We start from the raw sequence: 19356 nt of genomic DNA on the forward strand, positions 1-19356 counted from the left end.
CTTTAACCTCCTTTTTAACTCATACAGCTGTCCCCTGGACATTGTGCTGGCCTTGTCCTACGGGTCAGCTTTGCCTACGTCAGGGTGGCAGTAAAAACAAGCTGCGTCACACTAGGCTTTTTCTTGAGGCTATGGAGTGCTTTACCTGGTCTCCCCAGGCCTTTGGGTGGTGCTCTGTGGAGACTTCCTAAAATAGTGCAGTGACGAATGTTGCATTCATTCAGAGCTGGGTGTTTATGCTCACAGGCAGTGGGAGGAAAAAACAGAGAAGACTAGGTATAAAGGCTTCCAGAAAAGTCATAAAAGTGTGGACTATACATATTGAACTCTAAATGAGGTCAACAAAATCGACTGCAGTTTGCCCACAGTTTGATTTACGTCATCCAATAAAGACTCAAAGATGCCTAAATCAGGTGATTAAAGAAGCTATGGGAGGTGCTTGACCTGATTCTGAGTAACCTCAGCACTTTAAATCAGGGCATCATTCGGAATATTGAGCATCATTAGGGAATTTTTTTTGTATTGCATAAATGACTGGGTGAACCATGTGGTGCACTGAATGGACCTAATACTTTCTCCAAATGCTGCCTGTACCAGGGTATTTTAAACTCTGGGTCGCGACCCTTGGGTGGGTTACAAGCCAACAAATTGGGTTGCAGAGAAAATAATAATAATTAACTCTGATGCCACTGACATGGTAATGGCATGGTAGTGTGTTGGGTTTGCTATGGGTGTAGTAGGTGCAGCAGTGTTGCTAGTATTTTTTAGGCTTTTAGGCTTCTTTCTTAGAAACACAAACTCAGTTAGAGAGTAGAAAGATGAACACACACTGAGCACGATAAGAAAAATGGCTCTATTCACAAGACACAGTTGTGTTCTGATTCACTCGAGGTGGTCTTTGGATGCGTAAGACTAGGAAAAGAACCTTGTCAGAACTGAAGCGAGTCTCTATTTTCTCTTCACAAAGATGAGGCAGACTGAAAACATGCAGCAATGAGAGGCCCCTGCTTTCCTCCTCATGATTCAGCTATGAATCAGCTTCATGATCGCTCCGATCATAGGGTGCGACGGGGGCCGTATTACGTGGATTGCGCATAAACCGATGCTTGTTTTAAGTTGGTATGTTGATAGAATAGAAGCAACTTGTTTATTACAGTGAAACACATGGTCGTGAGCGGAACACATGTTGTTGACTCAGTATGGTTCATGCCATTGTTTTTCCCCCTTTGCTCTGGCTCACACGGGGGCTTTTTGGACAAGACTGAATAGTTTAATTTACACTCTGCACTACAGCATGAGTGTGTCTCTGGTGACACTTACATCCTGCTTGGTCACAATAAAAGGAATAGCACAATTCATGCTGTGTAGGTCTCAGACCCTATTCATGCCTCTGCATGCCCTATGGAATATAAAGCAACCCCAAATTTTGAGTCTTGAAACTTAATATATGTGCTGATATTCACATAATGGCTGATTCAGTGTGCTTAAACATTTAGTGACATGTTGTAATATTAAATTATTATATTATTATTTTAAGTAAAGCGGTATTATTAAATAAATCCTCTCTCCAGTGTAGCTACAGACCAGACATGATTGGCTATGTCTGTCCATTTTTATCAGCTCCACCTACCATAGTAGTAGTGTAGTTCATCTGTTTCTCTGCATGCTTTGTTAGCCCCCTTTCACCCACTCAGACACAGCAGCGCTGATGGAGTTTTTAAACACCTCACTGTCATTGCTGGACTGAGAATAGTCCACCAACCAAAATATCCAGCCAACAGTGCCCCGTGGGCAGCATCCTGTAACCACTGATGAAGGTCTAGAAGATGACCAACTCAAACAGCAGCAACAGATGAGCGATCGTCTCTGACTTTACGTCTACAAGGTGGACCAATTAGGTAGGAGAGTCTAATAGAGTGGACAGTGAGTGGACACGGTATTTAAAAACTCCAGCAGCGCTGCTGTGTCTGATCCACTCATACCAGCACAACACACACTAACACACCACCATCATGTCATTATCAATGCAGTGTGAGAAAGACCCACCACCCAAATAATACCTGCTCTGTAGTGGTCCTGACCATTGAAGAACAGCATGAAAGGGGGCTAACAAAGCATGCAGAAAACTAGATGAACTACAGTCAGTAATTGTAGAACTACAAAGTGCTTCTATATGGTAAGTGGAGCTGATAAAATGGACAGTGAGTGTAGAAACAATGAGGTGGTTTTAATTTGTGTGTATATATATATATACAGTGGGGCCAAAAAGTATTTAGTCAGCCACTGATTGTGCAGGTTCTCCTACTTAGAAAGATGAGAGCGGTCTGTAATTTTCATCATAGGTACACTTCAACTATGAGAGACAAAATGAGAAAAAAAATCCAGGAAATCACATTGTAGGATTTTTAAAGAATTTATTTGTAAATTATGGTGGAAAATAAGTAATAAGAATAATATACTGTCATAATGATAGTAACTATGTGTTGTGTAATCACTATCTCTGCCGTGTTAGCGGACAGCCGGTTCCTCTTCTCATCATATGAAAATAAACTCGCTGTATTCGGCTGAGTGTTTATTTTTTAGGTGCCGTATCAAATTGGTAGTAATTGTAGGTCATTTGGTTAAATTACATCTGGTTTGTTTCTTATGAGCCACCGTACTTGTATGTGTGTTGTAACGCTCGGTGTAACAAACTTTTCTGTGGTTGTATTGTGACAATGGTTTGATGGACGTTTCTACGCGAAGTGAGTGTGTTTTGACCCTTTGCGGCTTTCATAGTGCATGGAATAGCGTGCTTGGCTAACGTGATGACTCTAGCTGTCCGCTATTCGGTACCGTAACAGAAGAAGTTAATAAAGTGTTCTGCTCCCGACAATTTGTGAATATACCGTGTATTTACTGTATTTCTTTATTAAGCAAGTGCATCACTACCACGCTCGGTTACATAACTAAGCCAATCAGAGTGCTTGATACTGAGATGTCGTTCAGTCTTGTAACACGTAAACTCGTAAAAGCTGTATGTTCTGGTCCTGAAGTTTTCATACTCGGATTAAAAGTTATTGTTTTGTAAACCGGAGTGATCCTTGACTCACACACCATATAAACAGTAAAATTCTACAGTAATGAACGCAGCTCTGCTCCTACCGCCTCGTGAAACGCTCACATTGCAGACATTACACTTCACTGGTGCTCTCGAAGGATCGACTTAGGATCGGGCTTAGTAAAGCCGATACCGATCAGTTAAAAAAATTCCTTGATCGGGCTCGGGACATCCCTAGTGCCAAGTCTAAGCGTTCATGTGTTTCTTGGTCATCTCTGCCCTGCTGCTGTTGTGGATCTGACATTCATACCATTAAATTCAAACCAGTTTGAAGGTAAGGGCAGGACTAAGCTTGACTCGGCAGCAGGTTTGACATTTCTTCCTCTACTCAGTCTCTTCTCATTTCTGAGGCTTTGGGGCCTAAAGGTTGTTGTCTTCAAGTTCCTTGGCGTCCACCTAGCTGAGGATCTCACCTGGTCACTCAACACATCACACGTCATCAAAAAGGCACAACAACGTCTCCACTTCCTTCGAAGACTGAGGAGAGTCAACCTGCCACAGCAGCTTCTCTGTAACTTCTATAGATCCACTGTGGAGAGTATCATGACAAGCTGCATCACGGTCTGGTACGGCAGTGCCACAGCTGCTGAACACAAGGCTCTTCAAAGGGTGGTGAAAACTGCCCAGCACATCACTGCAACCGCACTCCCACCCATACTGGACATCTACAATAAAAGATGTCTGAGGAAAGCCAGGAACATTTCCTCTGACCCCACACACCCCAGCCACTTCCTGTTCCAGCCACTGCCATCTGGGAAGAGGTACCGGACCATTCGAGCCAGAACCACCAGACTCAAGAACAGTTTCTACCCACGAGCGGTTAAACTAGTCATTCCTACTATAACTACCAGGACATAACCACCTCTACGACTGTTGCACTCGCACTTTTACTGCACTCTTGCTGCTAATCCACTACCTCGAATTTGTTTACCCAAACCTAGCTGCTAAATCCAAATCCACTACCTCAATCTGTCTATGCACCTTGCTTTTGTTCTTGCACCTTGTTTTGTTCTTGCACCTTATATTGTTTTTGCACCTTATATTGTCTTGTCATTGCACCTTGTCTATGCACCTTATGTATGGTTTTCTTTTGGTAACTTCCCCCATCCCCTCCCCCATTGTTTTTGCACTATTGTCTTTCATTGTCTGCACTGGAGATGTAGCCTGACAGTGTTTCGTTATACTGTACAACCCTGTATTGTATAATGACAATAAAGTTGAATTGAATTGAATTGAATTGTAGTGGGAAATGAAACTCCTTTCTTCTCTGTGGTGGATTAGAACCAGGCCTCTCCACTTAGTCTCTAAGCTTTTGTTTCCTTATTTGGACCATAATATCTAGCTTATGCCTAACCCCTTAAACAACTTCACTTCAGCTTACTTTTTAATGCTATTTATGTTGCTTTTATGTGCTGTTTATTACATTTTCCAGTGTAATAGCTTTTATAATCATAACACTCGAAAGTTGGCCTATTTGTTTAAATATACAGTGTGTCCACATTGAGCAAAATGTATTACATATTTATTACATTTCATTTTCATGTTTTACCACCACTTTATCTTTGTCATGGTTGCAGTGGGTCAGGCTTCCCTGGAATCACTGGGTGTAGTGCAGTAACACACTCTGGTGCCTTCGGCTATCCCCGCTCCACAGACCACCAATCATGTCTGCATGTAATGCCTGACTGGCTGACAGCACCGCTGGGGATTTAGACCCTGGATCCCAGTGGTAGTGGGCTAGCATAATTTACCACCTGCATAATGGACCACCTGAGCACCTTATATGATATGATTTATTTTTATTTAAGCCATTTAGCAGACGCTTTTATCCAATAAATCTGTTCAAAGTTTATTGGTTCAACTTTAGGCCTAAAAGTGGCAACTTGGTGGCAGTAGGGTTTGAACTAGGGACCATCTGATTACTAGTGCAGTACCTTAACTGCTGAGCTCTCACTGCTCTACAGATGGATAATAACTCTCATACTATGTACTTATAAAGGGAATTCTGGTTGAAAAGTAGAACTAGTACAAATGTATGGTAAGTTAAGCTGGTGTATATTTCTAGGCAGAGTATAGAAGTTTGATGTCGGGTTTCTGTTTGTATGGGTAGCACTGTCGGTGCACTGTCGGTGGGTAGCACTGTCACCTCACAGCAAGAAGGTCCTGGATTCGATTCCCAGGTGGAGCAGCCTGGGTCTTTTCTGTGTGGAGTTTGCATGGTCTCACCGTGTCCTCATCCTCATTAAACTTGTGAACTGATGAATCTTGTGTACCCAGTAACTACCTGTCCTGTCATGAATGTAACCAAAGTGTAAAACATGACGTTAAAATCCTAATAAATAAATAACTGTTTGTATTAGCAGTGTATTTCTGGAAGCACTGTACATGTAGACTACAGTACTAGGAGGAACAGTGTCAGGAATGCACTTGGCATACCATCGGTGCTATGTGTAGTGTTTGGTCTCCAGTTTCCTGCTCTGACTCTAGCTGTCTGGCAGCTCACATTGCCCTGGAACATTAGGAGGAAAATTTCCGATTGCGGACCATAAAGAAGCTGCACTCCTGTCCTGGAATCTCTGGAATTCCATCATGTTTTATTATCTCTGCATCTCATTCCTGTACACTTAAGCTTCAGCAGTAGATTTTCCACTGTGCTTCTCTGTTTGTACCTGTGGTGATGTCACTGGGCAGCAGATGAGAGAGCGTGTAGGAGGAGGGCTTGTCACTCATCTTGACTGATAATGAGCATCACACTGACGAGGTGTAGCACTTTCTATAGGCTTCAGATCATGTGTGTGATAAGACATAGATACCCCCTGTGTATCAGTACAGACGCTCCACTGCAACACCGCCCCTCCTCCCACCGGCAGCCCAGATTAGGCTTTCTACACATCTGCACTCAGTTAGCACGTACGCTTGACACATCTATCCCGAATCATTTTTACATAACGGTTTAGATTACCATATCTGCAGCTGGAACTGGAAGGGATACATTTCAATATTCAAATACACTCTGAAGAAGTGAAAAATGCCATTTAAAAGCAAGGATAACATGCTTTTCTTTGTATGTATTTGCATATTTCATTGTTGTTTAAATTTTTACACATGCTATACCACTATCAAATACATGTAGTGCATAAACGTGCCCACATAATGTCATCAATTGTTGATTAATGATATAAAATTTACTTGCAAATAACACTATTCTGTTATAGTGGCATCCTGTATGGGTTATTCCTGCGACCAGGATAAAGCAGTTGATAAAAATGTGGGGAAAAAACTATTGTGAGCTTAAGACATTACTAAACTAAGCATATTTTCTATCAGTATCTAGACCAGTGCATTTACATTTTCGGCATTTAGCAGACACCTTTATCCAAAGCGACTTACCGTCTAAGGCTAAGCAAGTGAGGGTTAGGGGCCTTGCTCAAGGGCCCAACAGTGGCAACCTGGCAGAGGTGGGGTTTGAACTAGCGACCTTCTGCTTATTAGTCCAGTACCTTAACCACTAGGCTACAACTGCCCTACAAGTATAAGTACCAGTATCAAGTTGGTTGAGTGAATTGGTAGATATCAAGATAATTCCAAGTTAAAAGTGCAGATGCAATAATACTAAACAACTACAATTATATATACACAGATCAGCCATAAGATTAAAACCACCTCCTTGTTTCTACACTCACTGTCCATTTTATCAGCTCCACTTACCATATAGAAGCACTTTGTAGTTCTACAATTACTGACTGTAGTCCATTTGTTTCTCTACATGCTTTGTTAGCCCCCTTTCATGCTGTTCTTCAATCATCAGAACTCTCCAAGGATCACTACAGAGCAGGTATTATTTAGGTGGTGGATCATTCTCAGCACTGCAGTGACACTGACATGGTGGTGGTGTGTTAGTGTGTGTTGTGCTGATATGAGTGGATCAGACACAGCAGCGCTGCTGGAGTTTTTAAACACCTCACTGTCACTGCTGGACTGAGAATAGTCCACCAACCAAAAATATCCAGCCAACATCGCCCTGTGGGCAGCGTCCTGTGACCACTGATGAAGGTCTAGAAGATGACCAACTCAAACAGCAGCAATAGATGAGCGATCGTCTCTGATCTACAAGGTGGAGCATCTAGGTAGGAGTGTCTAATAGAGTGGACAGTGAGTGGACACGGTGTTTAAAAACCCCATCAGCATTGCTGTGTCTGATCCACTCACACCAGCACAACACACACTAACACACCACCACCATGTCATTGTCACTGCAGTGCTGAGAATGATCCACTACCTAAATAATACCTGCTCTGTGGGGGTCCTGACCATTGAACAACAGGGTGAAAGCAGGTTAAAAAAGGATGTAGAGAAACAGATGGACTACAGTCAGTAATTGTAGAACTACAAAGTGCTTCTATATGGTAAGTGGAGCTGATAAAATGTACAGTGAGTGTAGAAACAATGAGGTGGTTTTAATGTTGTGGCTGATCGGTGTATATACATATACACACAATCACACTCCGTTCCCTTCAGTTTAATCATTTCCCTTATTGCAATTCCTCTGCAACCCTGCTGGTTGAGGAGAGCCACTGCCTAGCACCCAGTCTATCACCTGTGTAAAGTCACCGGTCAGTTTATGAATAGTCTTGTTTTGTAAATGACAAGCATTTCATATTTTCCAAAAATATATATTAACAGTATAAGTACTTAAAATTTTAAAAGCTTAACATTTCTAGTGCAGCTGAAACAAGATGCAAATGTTATACTGGATGTAAATCCTAAAACCTTGACCACAGCTGGAATAAGTTTAATTATTAAAACAGATCTTATCTTGACATACAGTTGCAGTCTTCCCAGAATTCTGCAGGCCTATCCAAATTCCTTTTGGTGTGTTTCAGTTGACCATTCCATTCCTGTGCTACCAGAGTGGTCGAGAGTGGTGTGTGCCATGGATTCCACTGACACATTTGTGGGATAGTATGGTATTGCTTAGGTCTCTATTTTTGACCTTCTCTTATGGCCAGTCAGGTTTGCTGCTACGCCATAACTTTGGAACTTCCAGACAATACATCTTCTTATACCCATAACCCTTTTGGTGCAATAAAATGATTTCCTTTCTCACCCTTTGTGACAGCTCCTTAGTTTTCTCCATGGTTTCAACACACCTTGAACATTTGAGTCTTTGGGTGGTGTTTATATAACACATCACAGCTGTAGCAAATTTAGGGGGGTTATTGAGGTCTTAATTGTTTAATGATGTTGTAACCCAACTTTATCTCATATAGACTAGCAGTAGGTTTTAGGATCAGCAATGTTATGTAGAGGTTGAATAATTTTGACATGGCAGTATCAACAAAATGCCCTGCTACACTAACATACTACATTATTCATTTTCATTGTTCATTTGATGCATCAATTAACCTTAAGACAAATTAAAGCAACATCTAGTTCTGCATAAAAACCCTAAGGTTATATTTTCTTTGTATACATACCTATGTAGACAGTAAGACAGCAAGGCAGCTCCCTAGGTTTTCGAACACACCCATTGTGTGCCGGCACCTTAACCAGACAGTTGGAGACGCTGTTGCAGTGGCAATAAGAAAAACCCCAACTGACCCTCCCTTTCTCAGGCAAGACCAATTATGTCTTGAGTGCCCCCGTCGGCCAGCAGACTCAGACCCAGGAGCTTGAGCTCACCCGAGCACCAGCTTGAATATTTGGTTGGGATTGAATTTTTAACATCTCATAACCTTATAGATTTTTGGGGGGACTTATGTGGAATATGTGCTATATACACCAATGAGGCATAACATTATGACCACCTCCTTGTTTCTGCACTCACTGTCCACTCTATCAGCTCCACTTACCATATAGAAGCACTTTGTAGGTCTGCAATTACTGACTGCAGTCCATCTGTTTCTCTGCATGCTTTGTTAGCCCCCTTTCATGCTGTTCTTCAATGGTCAGGACTCTCCAAGGACCACTACAGAACAGGTATTATTTGAGTGGTGGATCATTCTCAGCACTGCATTGACACTGACATGGTGGTGGTGTGTTAGTGTGTGTTGTGCTGGTATGAGTGGATCAGACACAGCAGCGCTGCTGGAGTTTTTAAACACCTCACTGTCACTGCTGGACTGAGAATAGTCCACCAACCAAAAATATCCAGCCAACAGCACCCTGTGGGCAGCGTCCTGTGACCACTGATGAAGGTCTAGAAGATGACCAACTCAAACAGCAGCAATAGATGAGCGATCGTCTCTGATCTACAAGGTGGAGCATCTAGGTAGGAGTGTCTAATAGAGTGGACAGTGAGTGGACACGGTGTTTAAAAACCCCATCAGCATTGCTGTGTCTGATCCACTCACACCAGCACAACACACACTAACACACCACCACCATGTCAGTGTCACTGCAGTGCTGAGAATCATCCACCACCTAAATAATATCTACTCTGTGGTGGTCCTGTTGGGGTCCTGACTATTAAAGAACAGAGTAAAAGGAGGTTAAAAAGCTTGCAGAGAAACAGATGGACTACAGTCAGTAATTGTAGAACTACAAAGTGCTTCTATATGGTAAGTGGAGCTGATAAAATGGACAGTGAGTGTAGAAACAAGGAGGTGGTTTTAATGTTATGGTTGATCTGTGTATGTGTACTGCTAGTCTTTACCAGTGATCCTCTGAAGCTCTGCTTTTCCTCTTTCATTTGAGTTACTGTGGTGTTTTGCCCTGACTGCGGTCACATGGTAATTCAGCACTGAAGCCCTGCGCTAAAGAAAACCAAATAACCTCAATACAGTTTCAGAAAAACAGCATCACAGAACTACGTTTGACCCGTGATCATAGGAGGCCGTTTGGCTCTTGCGATTTGTGGGCTGCTGTAAAGAGCAGGCAGTGTATTTAATCTGGCAGGGAAAAAAGCTCAAGTCATCCCAGCAGATCAGACTAGCTACAGAGAGACACTCGCCTCTTTTATTCAGCCCTCACATGCTCTCCAATTTGCTCGTAATCACCACTTCATCCACCGTCAGCCAGGACTCTGTAAAAACACAGATGCTATGTTGTTCAGCACTAAACACATGATTAGAGGTCATTAGCTCAGTGTGATTAGTGCACATGGGTGATCAGGCTCAATTCCACATTGTGCCACCAGCAGTATGTATTAGGGTCAGTTGAACTTGGACAAGAAAAGCTCACTGTTCCCTAGTGTAGGATTATGTGGTGAACGCAGGATACATACAGAACTCTTCTTTGTGAGAGGAGCCGGATGATCTTGTGCTGATCTTACTTTGTCCATCGTCCTTACCTTATTTATTACTGATTGGTTATTTTTCTAAATAATGATAAATTATGAGTTATGAATAACTCAAAATGAACTACACAGCAGTAAACTAAACTAAGCCCACCTGATATCTGGGTTCGGATTTTAGTAGTACTATTGTCTGGTCAGACATAATTGGCTATGCCTAACAGCCCAGCCACTGAGAGGTGCATTTGCCGAGGTGCATTTGCCAAGGTGCTCTCAGTGTCGGTCCCAACATTCTACTATTTTTATAGTCATCATCAGTAACTGTTTTTTCTTTGATGGAAGAACTCAAGTACCAAGATGGGACTACTTAAGATGGTGGTTAAGGTTTAGGCATAGTTCCAAACAATCTTGGTACTGTGTGATTCTACTTCAAATCTAAACAATGCTTTTTTTATATTGTCATTCTATTTTTGCAACCCCTCCTCTGATGTGGGTTGTAGCCCGATGCTTATTTCACCTGCACAAGGCGAAGGATCAGTATCATGGATGTAGAGTCATGCACTGATCCCCATTATTGCACGTCTCTGTGCAGGCACCATTGACCAGCCAGCAGAGGCTGCAATTGCAGCAGCAATATGAAACCTCTTTCAGCTGCCCTTCCTCAGACATAACCAATTATGCCTGCGTAGGCGCCCGGCTGGCTGGTAACAACGCTAAGGCCCTGAACAATGCTTTAGATGTTGTGTTATTTAAAAGTCTTGCGTTGCTGATATACATTTTGCCATATGACCCACACCTAACAGTAACCAAGACAACTGTGTTTGTTAAGGAATTTACAGTACGGTGTAACATTTTGCTTTCTTTCTGTTCTTTTAGATGGCTCCCTTCCAAAATGTGAACCGAAAAGTGATATTTGCAGTCAGAAAACAGGTACGTTTTAGCTTTTTTTTCCATTTGTGTCTTGCAAATCTGCAGTTCATTATTATATGACTACACTGACATTCAGTTTTCTGCTCCAGTAAATTTCACTAACATGACTGAAGCTTATTACTGCCCAAATCAGAATGATTCGCTCTATTGGTTATTGTGAGCCGTGCAGTTTGCTGTGGATGTGATAGATTTCATAGCAGCATAAGCATTACTGTCACTGAATTATAATCTGAATATTGAGCCTATTGGACTAGATTTGAAATTTAGTGTTGAGGATGTTTTACTGCTTGATGTTTGTTGAAACTTGAGTTTCACATCAACAAGTCACACATGCTTTATTAATTAATAAATAGTGCAGTGAACAGGTCAGTACACACATTACAAGAAATAACTAAACATGCTTATAGAGATGCACATGGTATATTAAAGCAATAAGCCACGAGAGGCCTTGCATTACTGTGATTTTAGCACGGGGATGACGTTTTTGAAACTAAAACTTCTTTCCCCGTGCTAAAATCATAACAGTAATGCACGGTCTCGAGTGGCTTATTGCTTTTATAAAACGGCGGTCAACATAAAATATAATAAATACAACAATGTTTAATTCATAAATGTATTTATTGTGTATAAACTTACAATAAAGCATTCTTCCGCGACGCAAGGTAATCCGATTAACAGTGTTGCTAGGCAACGTGAGGGCGAAAATAACATTAACTTTCTCTATTCAGTGGCGTATTAATATGGAATGATGTGAGGTGGTCCTAGGTGTGCGTTTATCTGGGATTTTACAACGGCTTCGAACGCGGCTCAGCCAATCAGATTTTAGGACCGGAACTATCCGTTTTATAATAAAGCTTTTCTTGACTACGTTAGTGTAGTTATTAAAAGATCAGTAGAGTTTTACCTTTATACTGCAGCACAATGTAAAATGTTCACGTTTTGGTTAAAAAAAAAACCAAAACAACACATTATATACAGAACCGCAGTGTGTGTTAAATGCTGTAAATGTACATTTTTATTTACGCCACTTTAGTTTTAATAATGGTGTAGGTTGAGTTTCGTATTGTTGCTAACTTTATAACTAGGTACACTAGTAGGGTATTGCTTAATGGCATCTACAGTCTATGTGGTGCATGGTTTTGGATTTGCTTTGTTGGCTAGGTTTGTTAGCTATAGATAGGGTCCTACTAAATTCACAGGAAAATGTGCTTAATTTTAAGGACCTCGTTTTTCAAAAATTACAGATTTGACAATTATTTAAAGAAAAGTGCCATTAGTGTAATTAAATAACATACATAAATTGAATGATAGAATCAGTGGAAGCTACAATACACAGCACAGCTCACCCTAATAGCTCCATTTTAAAGACCAATATTCTCATCCGTGTTTTGACACACCTCTGTGTCCACTGATTTTTGTAACCGTTTGCTGAGTTTATAGAGAAAGAAATCAACTTTACATAGACAAACTATCGCAGCACAGAGATGATCATGTGTGTACAGTAGAGAAGCACACATTATGGAATCCCCATTGGGGACAACATGCACTCAATACGCAAACACATACATCAGACATTGTCAGCACACTAGACCACAAAAAAGGATCATTTTACCGTCTAAGCTATAGAGCTGACTAGTTACTCCTGATAATAATTTTCATAATTTTACCTTATCCACACTAAGAGATGAAAACTATATTTTTAATTAATGCATTTACTTAGCAAGGGTAATCTAAAAAGTTTTGGGCAGAAATAACCCTGCTTTGTATGCATGAAAAGTATGAAAAAAACAGATATGTGTTCATATTTATTTATGCTACTGTGTCTGTTTTTTTTTTTCCCTCTACACTGTTAGTGACACTAGGCAATTTTGGAAATGTGAGCTCATGTACTTAAAGTGGCATTTAGCATCCTCCTCCAAGCATGTTAAATTGACCAATGATGATGCATGAGTCGCGGTCAAAACCCAAGCTGAGGGATTAACGGTAATTTCTGGAATTTGCCTTGAGTTAAGCTGTTGCTTTTAGTACAAGCTGTTTTATATTATGTTTTTATGCTCAGCAACACTGTTTTACTCTTGTGACTTTCTGATCTAATCCATGATTTAGTGATTTGTTTTGTTCCTGTGTTGTTTGGAGTTCTGTCTGCTATCCACAGAGACGTATGTACATGGCTTAGACAAAGTTCAGGTCATGTTTACAAAATTAGCTTGCTAATGTTTCTTGTCAACAGATCTGTCCTTCACGTTACCCCCATTTCAACAACATGGGATTCTTTTTGTCTGGCTGAATGAATAAAGCTTGTGTAGAAAAAGCTGAAGCCAGTTCTTTATTTTCTGTCCTTATGCTATAGTTGGACAGTGAAGCTAAATGTTTCTCTGATTGCTTGACTGATTGTAGGGAGTGCTGGGAGCTTCACAGATTCGTGCTGTGAAAGGAGCATGTTTGTATGAATAAGTGTCTGGCTGTTAGCAAGCTAAGCTTATATGGTATCGGCAAACAGTCCAGCGCTCCGACACATCTAGTCCAACCCACTGACTGACTGAACTGTGTTGATAAATTTGAATGAAATTGTTTGCAGTCAGGTTTGTTATTAATGGATTAAATATCATCTGCTTTACTGCTCTTGTTATCGTTTCTGCCCATAATCAGCTGAGATGGAAAGAAGCAGGTTTCACACGCTGTCAATTTGTTTAAAATAAAAAATGTATTACAAAGTAACTTCAGTACTTTTATGCATTCTGAAAAAATACAAGTGAGTGACAAATTAAGGTGAGTGTTCAGTTATTTGGAAATTGTTCAATAAAATAAAGGGAAAGGTTTGCCAGTGACCCTTATCCTTTTATTTTGCGACTGACAAACTACTGAAAATGTGCCGGTGTGTGAAATAGGGTTATAACTGTATATAAACAATAAAAACATCCTAAAAATCAGCTTTAAAGAATTGACTAATACATTATATAGACTAATGCATTTTTACTAGGGCTTTCACACGATTACAATTTTTATTTGAGATTAAAGAACAAAATTAATCGCGATTAATCTCGATTAAAAATTTTAATCGTGTGACAGCCCTAATATATACTGTATGTATTCATCTCAATTAATCGCAAACTAATAATTAAGCAAAATTTGAACAGTTATGCACATTGTTATTGCAAGAACGTGTTTACCAATAAAACATTCATAAAATATGATAAAATTGTTCAATCTAAATTCATTGTAGAAAGCACATTATCTGACAAAAGTGAGGATCTTTTCCTGTTCATGACCCTGACACTGAAAACAGGTGCACCAACCATAATGTTTTGATCTAATATAAGGCATCAATAAAGCATCAAAACACAGATATGATTATTTCATAGATCTATTAAGAAAACCCTTTAATACTGTGTTTGTGCAGAAAGAATTCTGGGAAATACTGTTCTAAATTACCATTTAAACACCTATAAATACCTGAAACAGTCAAGTTAGCAAACATTATCTATAAGTAATTGACTGTAGCTATAAAAAAAGTGTTCATTAAAACAGTCCATGTAAACGCTTAGTCCATATAAATATCAGATACGAATGTGTTTTTAAACAACTACTAACATCACAAATATAAATCATGTTTATAACCATGTGATAGAATAAGCTGAATAAAATGTAGAGATGAAACATCACACAGAGTTTCACTTTTTACCTGAGGGGGAGGAGGCGGAGCTACACGGTTTTGATGGACAGCTCTAGCAGCCAATGGAAATACTCGTTACAAAGCCTGCATGATTTCATTCATCTTTTCATTAACACGTAAAAAAAGTGAAAACCGCTAAAAGTAGTTCATGTGCTTTACATCCTAATTCATCTGAAATACAGTTCATTACCACAGAGACACACATGTATGTGGCACAAACAGCCAAATAAAAATAGTTAGATGAAAAATTTTAATCTTGATTAATTTTTTTAATCGCGAATAAAATTTTAACGCGTTAATTAACGCGATTAACGACAGCCCTAATTTTTACATTAAGCTTGTTGTTTGAATTAATGTTATTCAAATAGGCAAATATTTTTACGTAAACACTTTTCTTTTGTTTTTTTATGTTGCGTAGGGACTTTTATAAGTAAGGCAGATAAATAACATACAAGGAAATCATTGTACCGTTACTGCTGTTGGTTACCAGCAGCTGATGCTTTCTTTACATTGATAGCGGAGCTAAAGCGCTCTCTCTCTCTTTCTCACTAAATTGTGACTCTCTGTGTGCTTGTGTTACTTCTAAATACAACCATGAAGAGCGCTACTGTTCCTATTGTTAAACTGCACATGTGGATCTGTGTTTAATAATGTGGATATTTGCGCTCAGGTGGCACAGCACAGTAGTAAAACGCGCTAGCACACCAGCTGACATTTCGAACTCATCGGTTCAAAACTCGACTGGGCTGGGCACCTACATGCACAATGATTGGCTGTTGTTCATACAGGGTGGGAGCCTGATAAAGGACTCCTCATAACTGATGCAATTACGACCTCTGCTGGCAGATTGATGGCGCCTGCACAGAGTCGAGGAATAATGCGTTGATCAGGGTGTGACTAAGTACACAAAGCTGATCAGCATATGAACTCGGTAAAAAGATGCAGTCAGCTACTGCATGTGTCGGAGGGGGTGTGTGTCAGTCTCGCTCTCCTTAATCAGGGTGGGGATCGGCATCAGTAGAGAGGAAGCATAATGCAATTGGGTAATTGGATATGCTAAAAGTCAAGAGAAAAATGGGAAATGCATGAACAGAATTATATAAAAAATAATAATATTTTTGCATCATGCATAGCAACTAAACTAATGGTGTCAGAAAGAGCTTTAATATATGGACTGTATGTTTATTGTTTGATCAGCAGGTTGTGTTAAAGCTTCTGTTTGCTACTGCCTCTGTTTAAAATCTACATTTGGAAAGCTAATCGTGTCACATTACTGCTTCTTTGTGTTTATACTTTAATGGGATGCTACAAGTTTGTAACCGTTGACTAATGACTGTTGGTTATCGGTTAAAATAAATGTGTGATTCTAATGCCGTCGTTTTAGTATGTTTGTGGTTATTTATTCAATGAAAGAAAGGATGAATGTTTTGTTTGAACAGAACAGCAGTGCATTAACATTATGCAAGGCTGTGTAAAGCATATATTAGTCAGTGATTTTAAACTATATTTAATCACTTCCCAGTTAAGCTTGTTTTTGTTTATGATAAACATTATGAAATGCTCCCTTACTGTTGAATCAAGTAATAAACAGTGAAAGGTCTGGGCTTATTGGAGCTTTCGCAGGGTTGTTCACACATTCTCCAGAACTTTTACACACTCACCATACACACTTGCGGGGTTAAAAAAAGCTGTAGCCTCACCCTCGCATATAACGACAGGCTCTTGAGCTATGAACATTCAGGTCAGGTTGAGTGTGATCAGCCAGCTGACCCTGTAACACACCCGCTACCCTGCATTAAAATCTACAGCAGCAGCCAGCACTTGCACCATTGCTATATTGGGTTTTGCGGGTACTATATTAATGAATGAAATTCTATGCCCTTATTGCTGAGTCAGTCCTTATTTATGTAAGGAATGTAGAAGACTGTTTTAAAGGTCTAGTGAATGATGGTGTGCATTGGGTTTTCACATGGTTCAGCAGTAAAGCCTTCACTTCGTCACCTTTCCCAGCCAACCAGTTTCTATATAGAGCTTGTGTGGGACAAATGCTCATGTGCCAGAAAGCAACTGCTGTTTGAAAACATGAGACCCCAAATAACTGCCCCTGCTGTACATTCTTGGCTTCATTTGCTAGCATAATGTAGCAATTCAGAACACATGTTCAGTAGAGAACTAGAGCTGCCATAGTATCTGTAGGACTATCAACCAATCACATATTAGAAGCTATTCTGGAATATTTCATTTCTTCTATGTGTGACATTGTAAGGGCTTATGTTTTCAGTATTAATAAAATAAAATAGAATAGAAGAATAGAATAGTATAGAATACAATTCCTTTATTTGTCATACATACATATACACATGGACAGTACAATGATATTATTTTTCTGCATATTCCAGCTTTATTTGAAGCTGAGGTCAGAGCGCAGGTCAGCCATCGTACGGCGCCCCTGGAGCAGACGGGGTTAAAAGCCTTGCTCAAGGTCCCAACATGACTGCATGGCAGAGGTGGGATTCAAACCCACAATCTTTTGATTGATAACCCAAAGCTCTACCCACTAGGCTACCACTGTATTTACTGAGTTTTAGGTTTTAGCATTTACATTTATAATCTTTCCACTACAGCTGTATTATTATTAGATAGATATTGATGTGGAAGATGTGTAGACTGTGAGCTGCACATCTACTACTAATTATAAATGGAACATAAACTTCCTCTTGCGTACACAATATGCTAGTTTTGTATGTATTTATATATGTATTTTCTAATTTAGCACAATGCTGCCACCATGTTTTACTGTAGGGATTGTAAGTCATGTGATGTGTTGTGCCTGTAGAGTGACCACTGGCATTTTTGCATTTCCCCTGACCAAGGCCCTTTGTGCCTGGATGCCCAATTTAACCACAATTTTGAGAGTCTTAGCAAAAGAGTCTTGTAATGAAATATTTTTTTAAATCGTGTTTTTACTCTGTTGTTGTGTGATTAATGTAGGTTGATGGGTGAAAATGGCTACTGTGTTTATCCACAACACTGAAGTCGGTCTGAACACATTCTAAATCCATTATGTCTTCACATGAAGCTTGGACACACAAGCAGTCATAGCAGGAGATACAACAAGCTGTGTAAGCACTATGGAAGGGTCAGGGGCCCTGCAGCTGTTTTCTCTAGAAATAGTTAGAACTCAGCCAAACAAAGAGTCTCTGACCTCACCATACACAGAGCGCACCAACATACACAGAGCGCTCACTGACATCATAAAGTGACTGAAGATAAGAGTTCAAACAGGACACAGATGCCTGCATCAGTGTAGCCCTGTGCACACTGTACTGTGCTTATGGCACTCTGACTCCACATGTATACGGGCCATTCCACACAATGGGTGCCATTTGCGTGTAGTAACTCGATGAAATTAAACTTCATTTTTTATTTTTGTTCAACACTGAATCTAGTAACACACATACGTAACTACTCGGAATGTGTATTGGTCAATCTCAGGCAACTTTCTTTAGCTTTTACATGGTTTCTAAGTGGAAGATGGTTGTAAAGGAGTAATAGGACTAAGTTTTTAACATGAAATGTACCAGAATGGAGTTTATGATAAAAGCATGAGAACACTGGGCACAGTCTAGTGATTTATCAAAAAAAATATTACAATAATAATAACAACTAAGAAAATATTAAGCTAACAGAAATATACAGTCAGAGTTCTAATATTATTAAACATACAGGAAGGAAAAGGGAGAACTTACTTTTGGTCTTCCCGTGGCCTTTTCAGATCATGTAAATTTCTGTTAAATGTGACTTGTAGAATATTTCACATTTGTTAGGGTAATAGGACTGAGTAAAACCTTGGAACTTGACTAAACCATGTTTCTTAACTACATTATTATACATTTCTTTTTTTTTTTTTTCTTTTTTTCTTTTCTTTTTTTTTAAATAAATTTTTACCCCTTTTTCTCCCCTTTTAGCGCATCCAATTGTTCAATTAGCGTCGTGCTTCCTCTCTGTCTATGCCGAACCCTGCCCTGACGGAGGTGATTGAAGCTAACCCGTATCCCCTCCGAAACACGAGCAGCAGCCAGATGCATCTTTGCCACCCACACATTGACGAGTTTTGGCGCCACCTAGCGTTGCATGCGGAGAGACACACCCTAAGGGCACCCCCTCCCATCTCTGTGTAAGCGCCTCCAATCAGCCGGCAGAGAACGCAATCGCATTCTGACAGAGAGAGACCCACATCCGGTTCTTTGTCCCACCCCCCACATGAGCAACCGGCCAATCGTTGCTCATATAGCCACTCAGCTTCGAACCGGTAAAGCAAGGCTGGATTCGATACCACGCTCTCAGAATCCAGCCCTGGTTGCAGCGCGTTTCTTTTTACCGCTGCGCCACCTGAGCGGCTATTATACATTTCTTATG

General features: G+C 40.2%; 1 protein-coding gene across 1 annotated transcript in view; it reads left to right on the forward strand.

The window, feature by feature from the left end:
• The window catches only part of trioa (trio Rho guanine nucleotide exchange factor a), a 157217-nt gene that overhangs the window by 20551 nt on the left and 117310 nt on the right, over positions 1–19356 (forward strand). Inside the window, exon 2 of the mRNA XM_063013962.1 lies at positions 11211–11264. Coding sequence (XP_062870032.1) covers positions 11211–11264 — 54 coding nt within the window. The remainder of the gene's footprint in view (positions 1–11210; positions 11265–19356) is intronic.

This window comes from Trichomycterus rosablanca, chromosome 2, assembly GCF_030014385.1.
Source record: "Trichomycterus rosablanca isolate fTriRos1 chromosome 2, fTriRos1.hap1, whole genome shotgun sequence".
NCBI classification, from domain to species: Eukaryota; Metazoa; Chordata; class Actinopteri; order Siluriformes; family Trichomycteridae; genus Trichomycterus; species Trichomycterus rosablanca.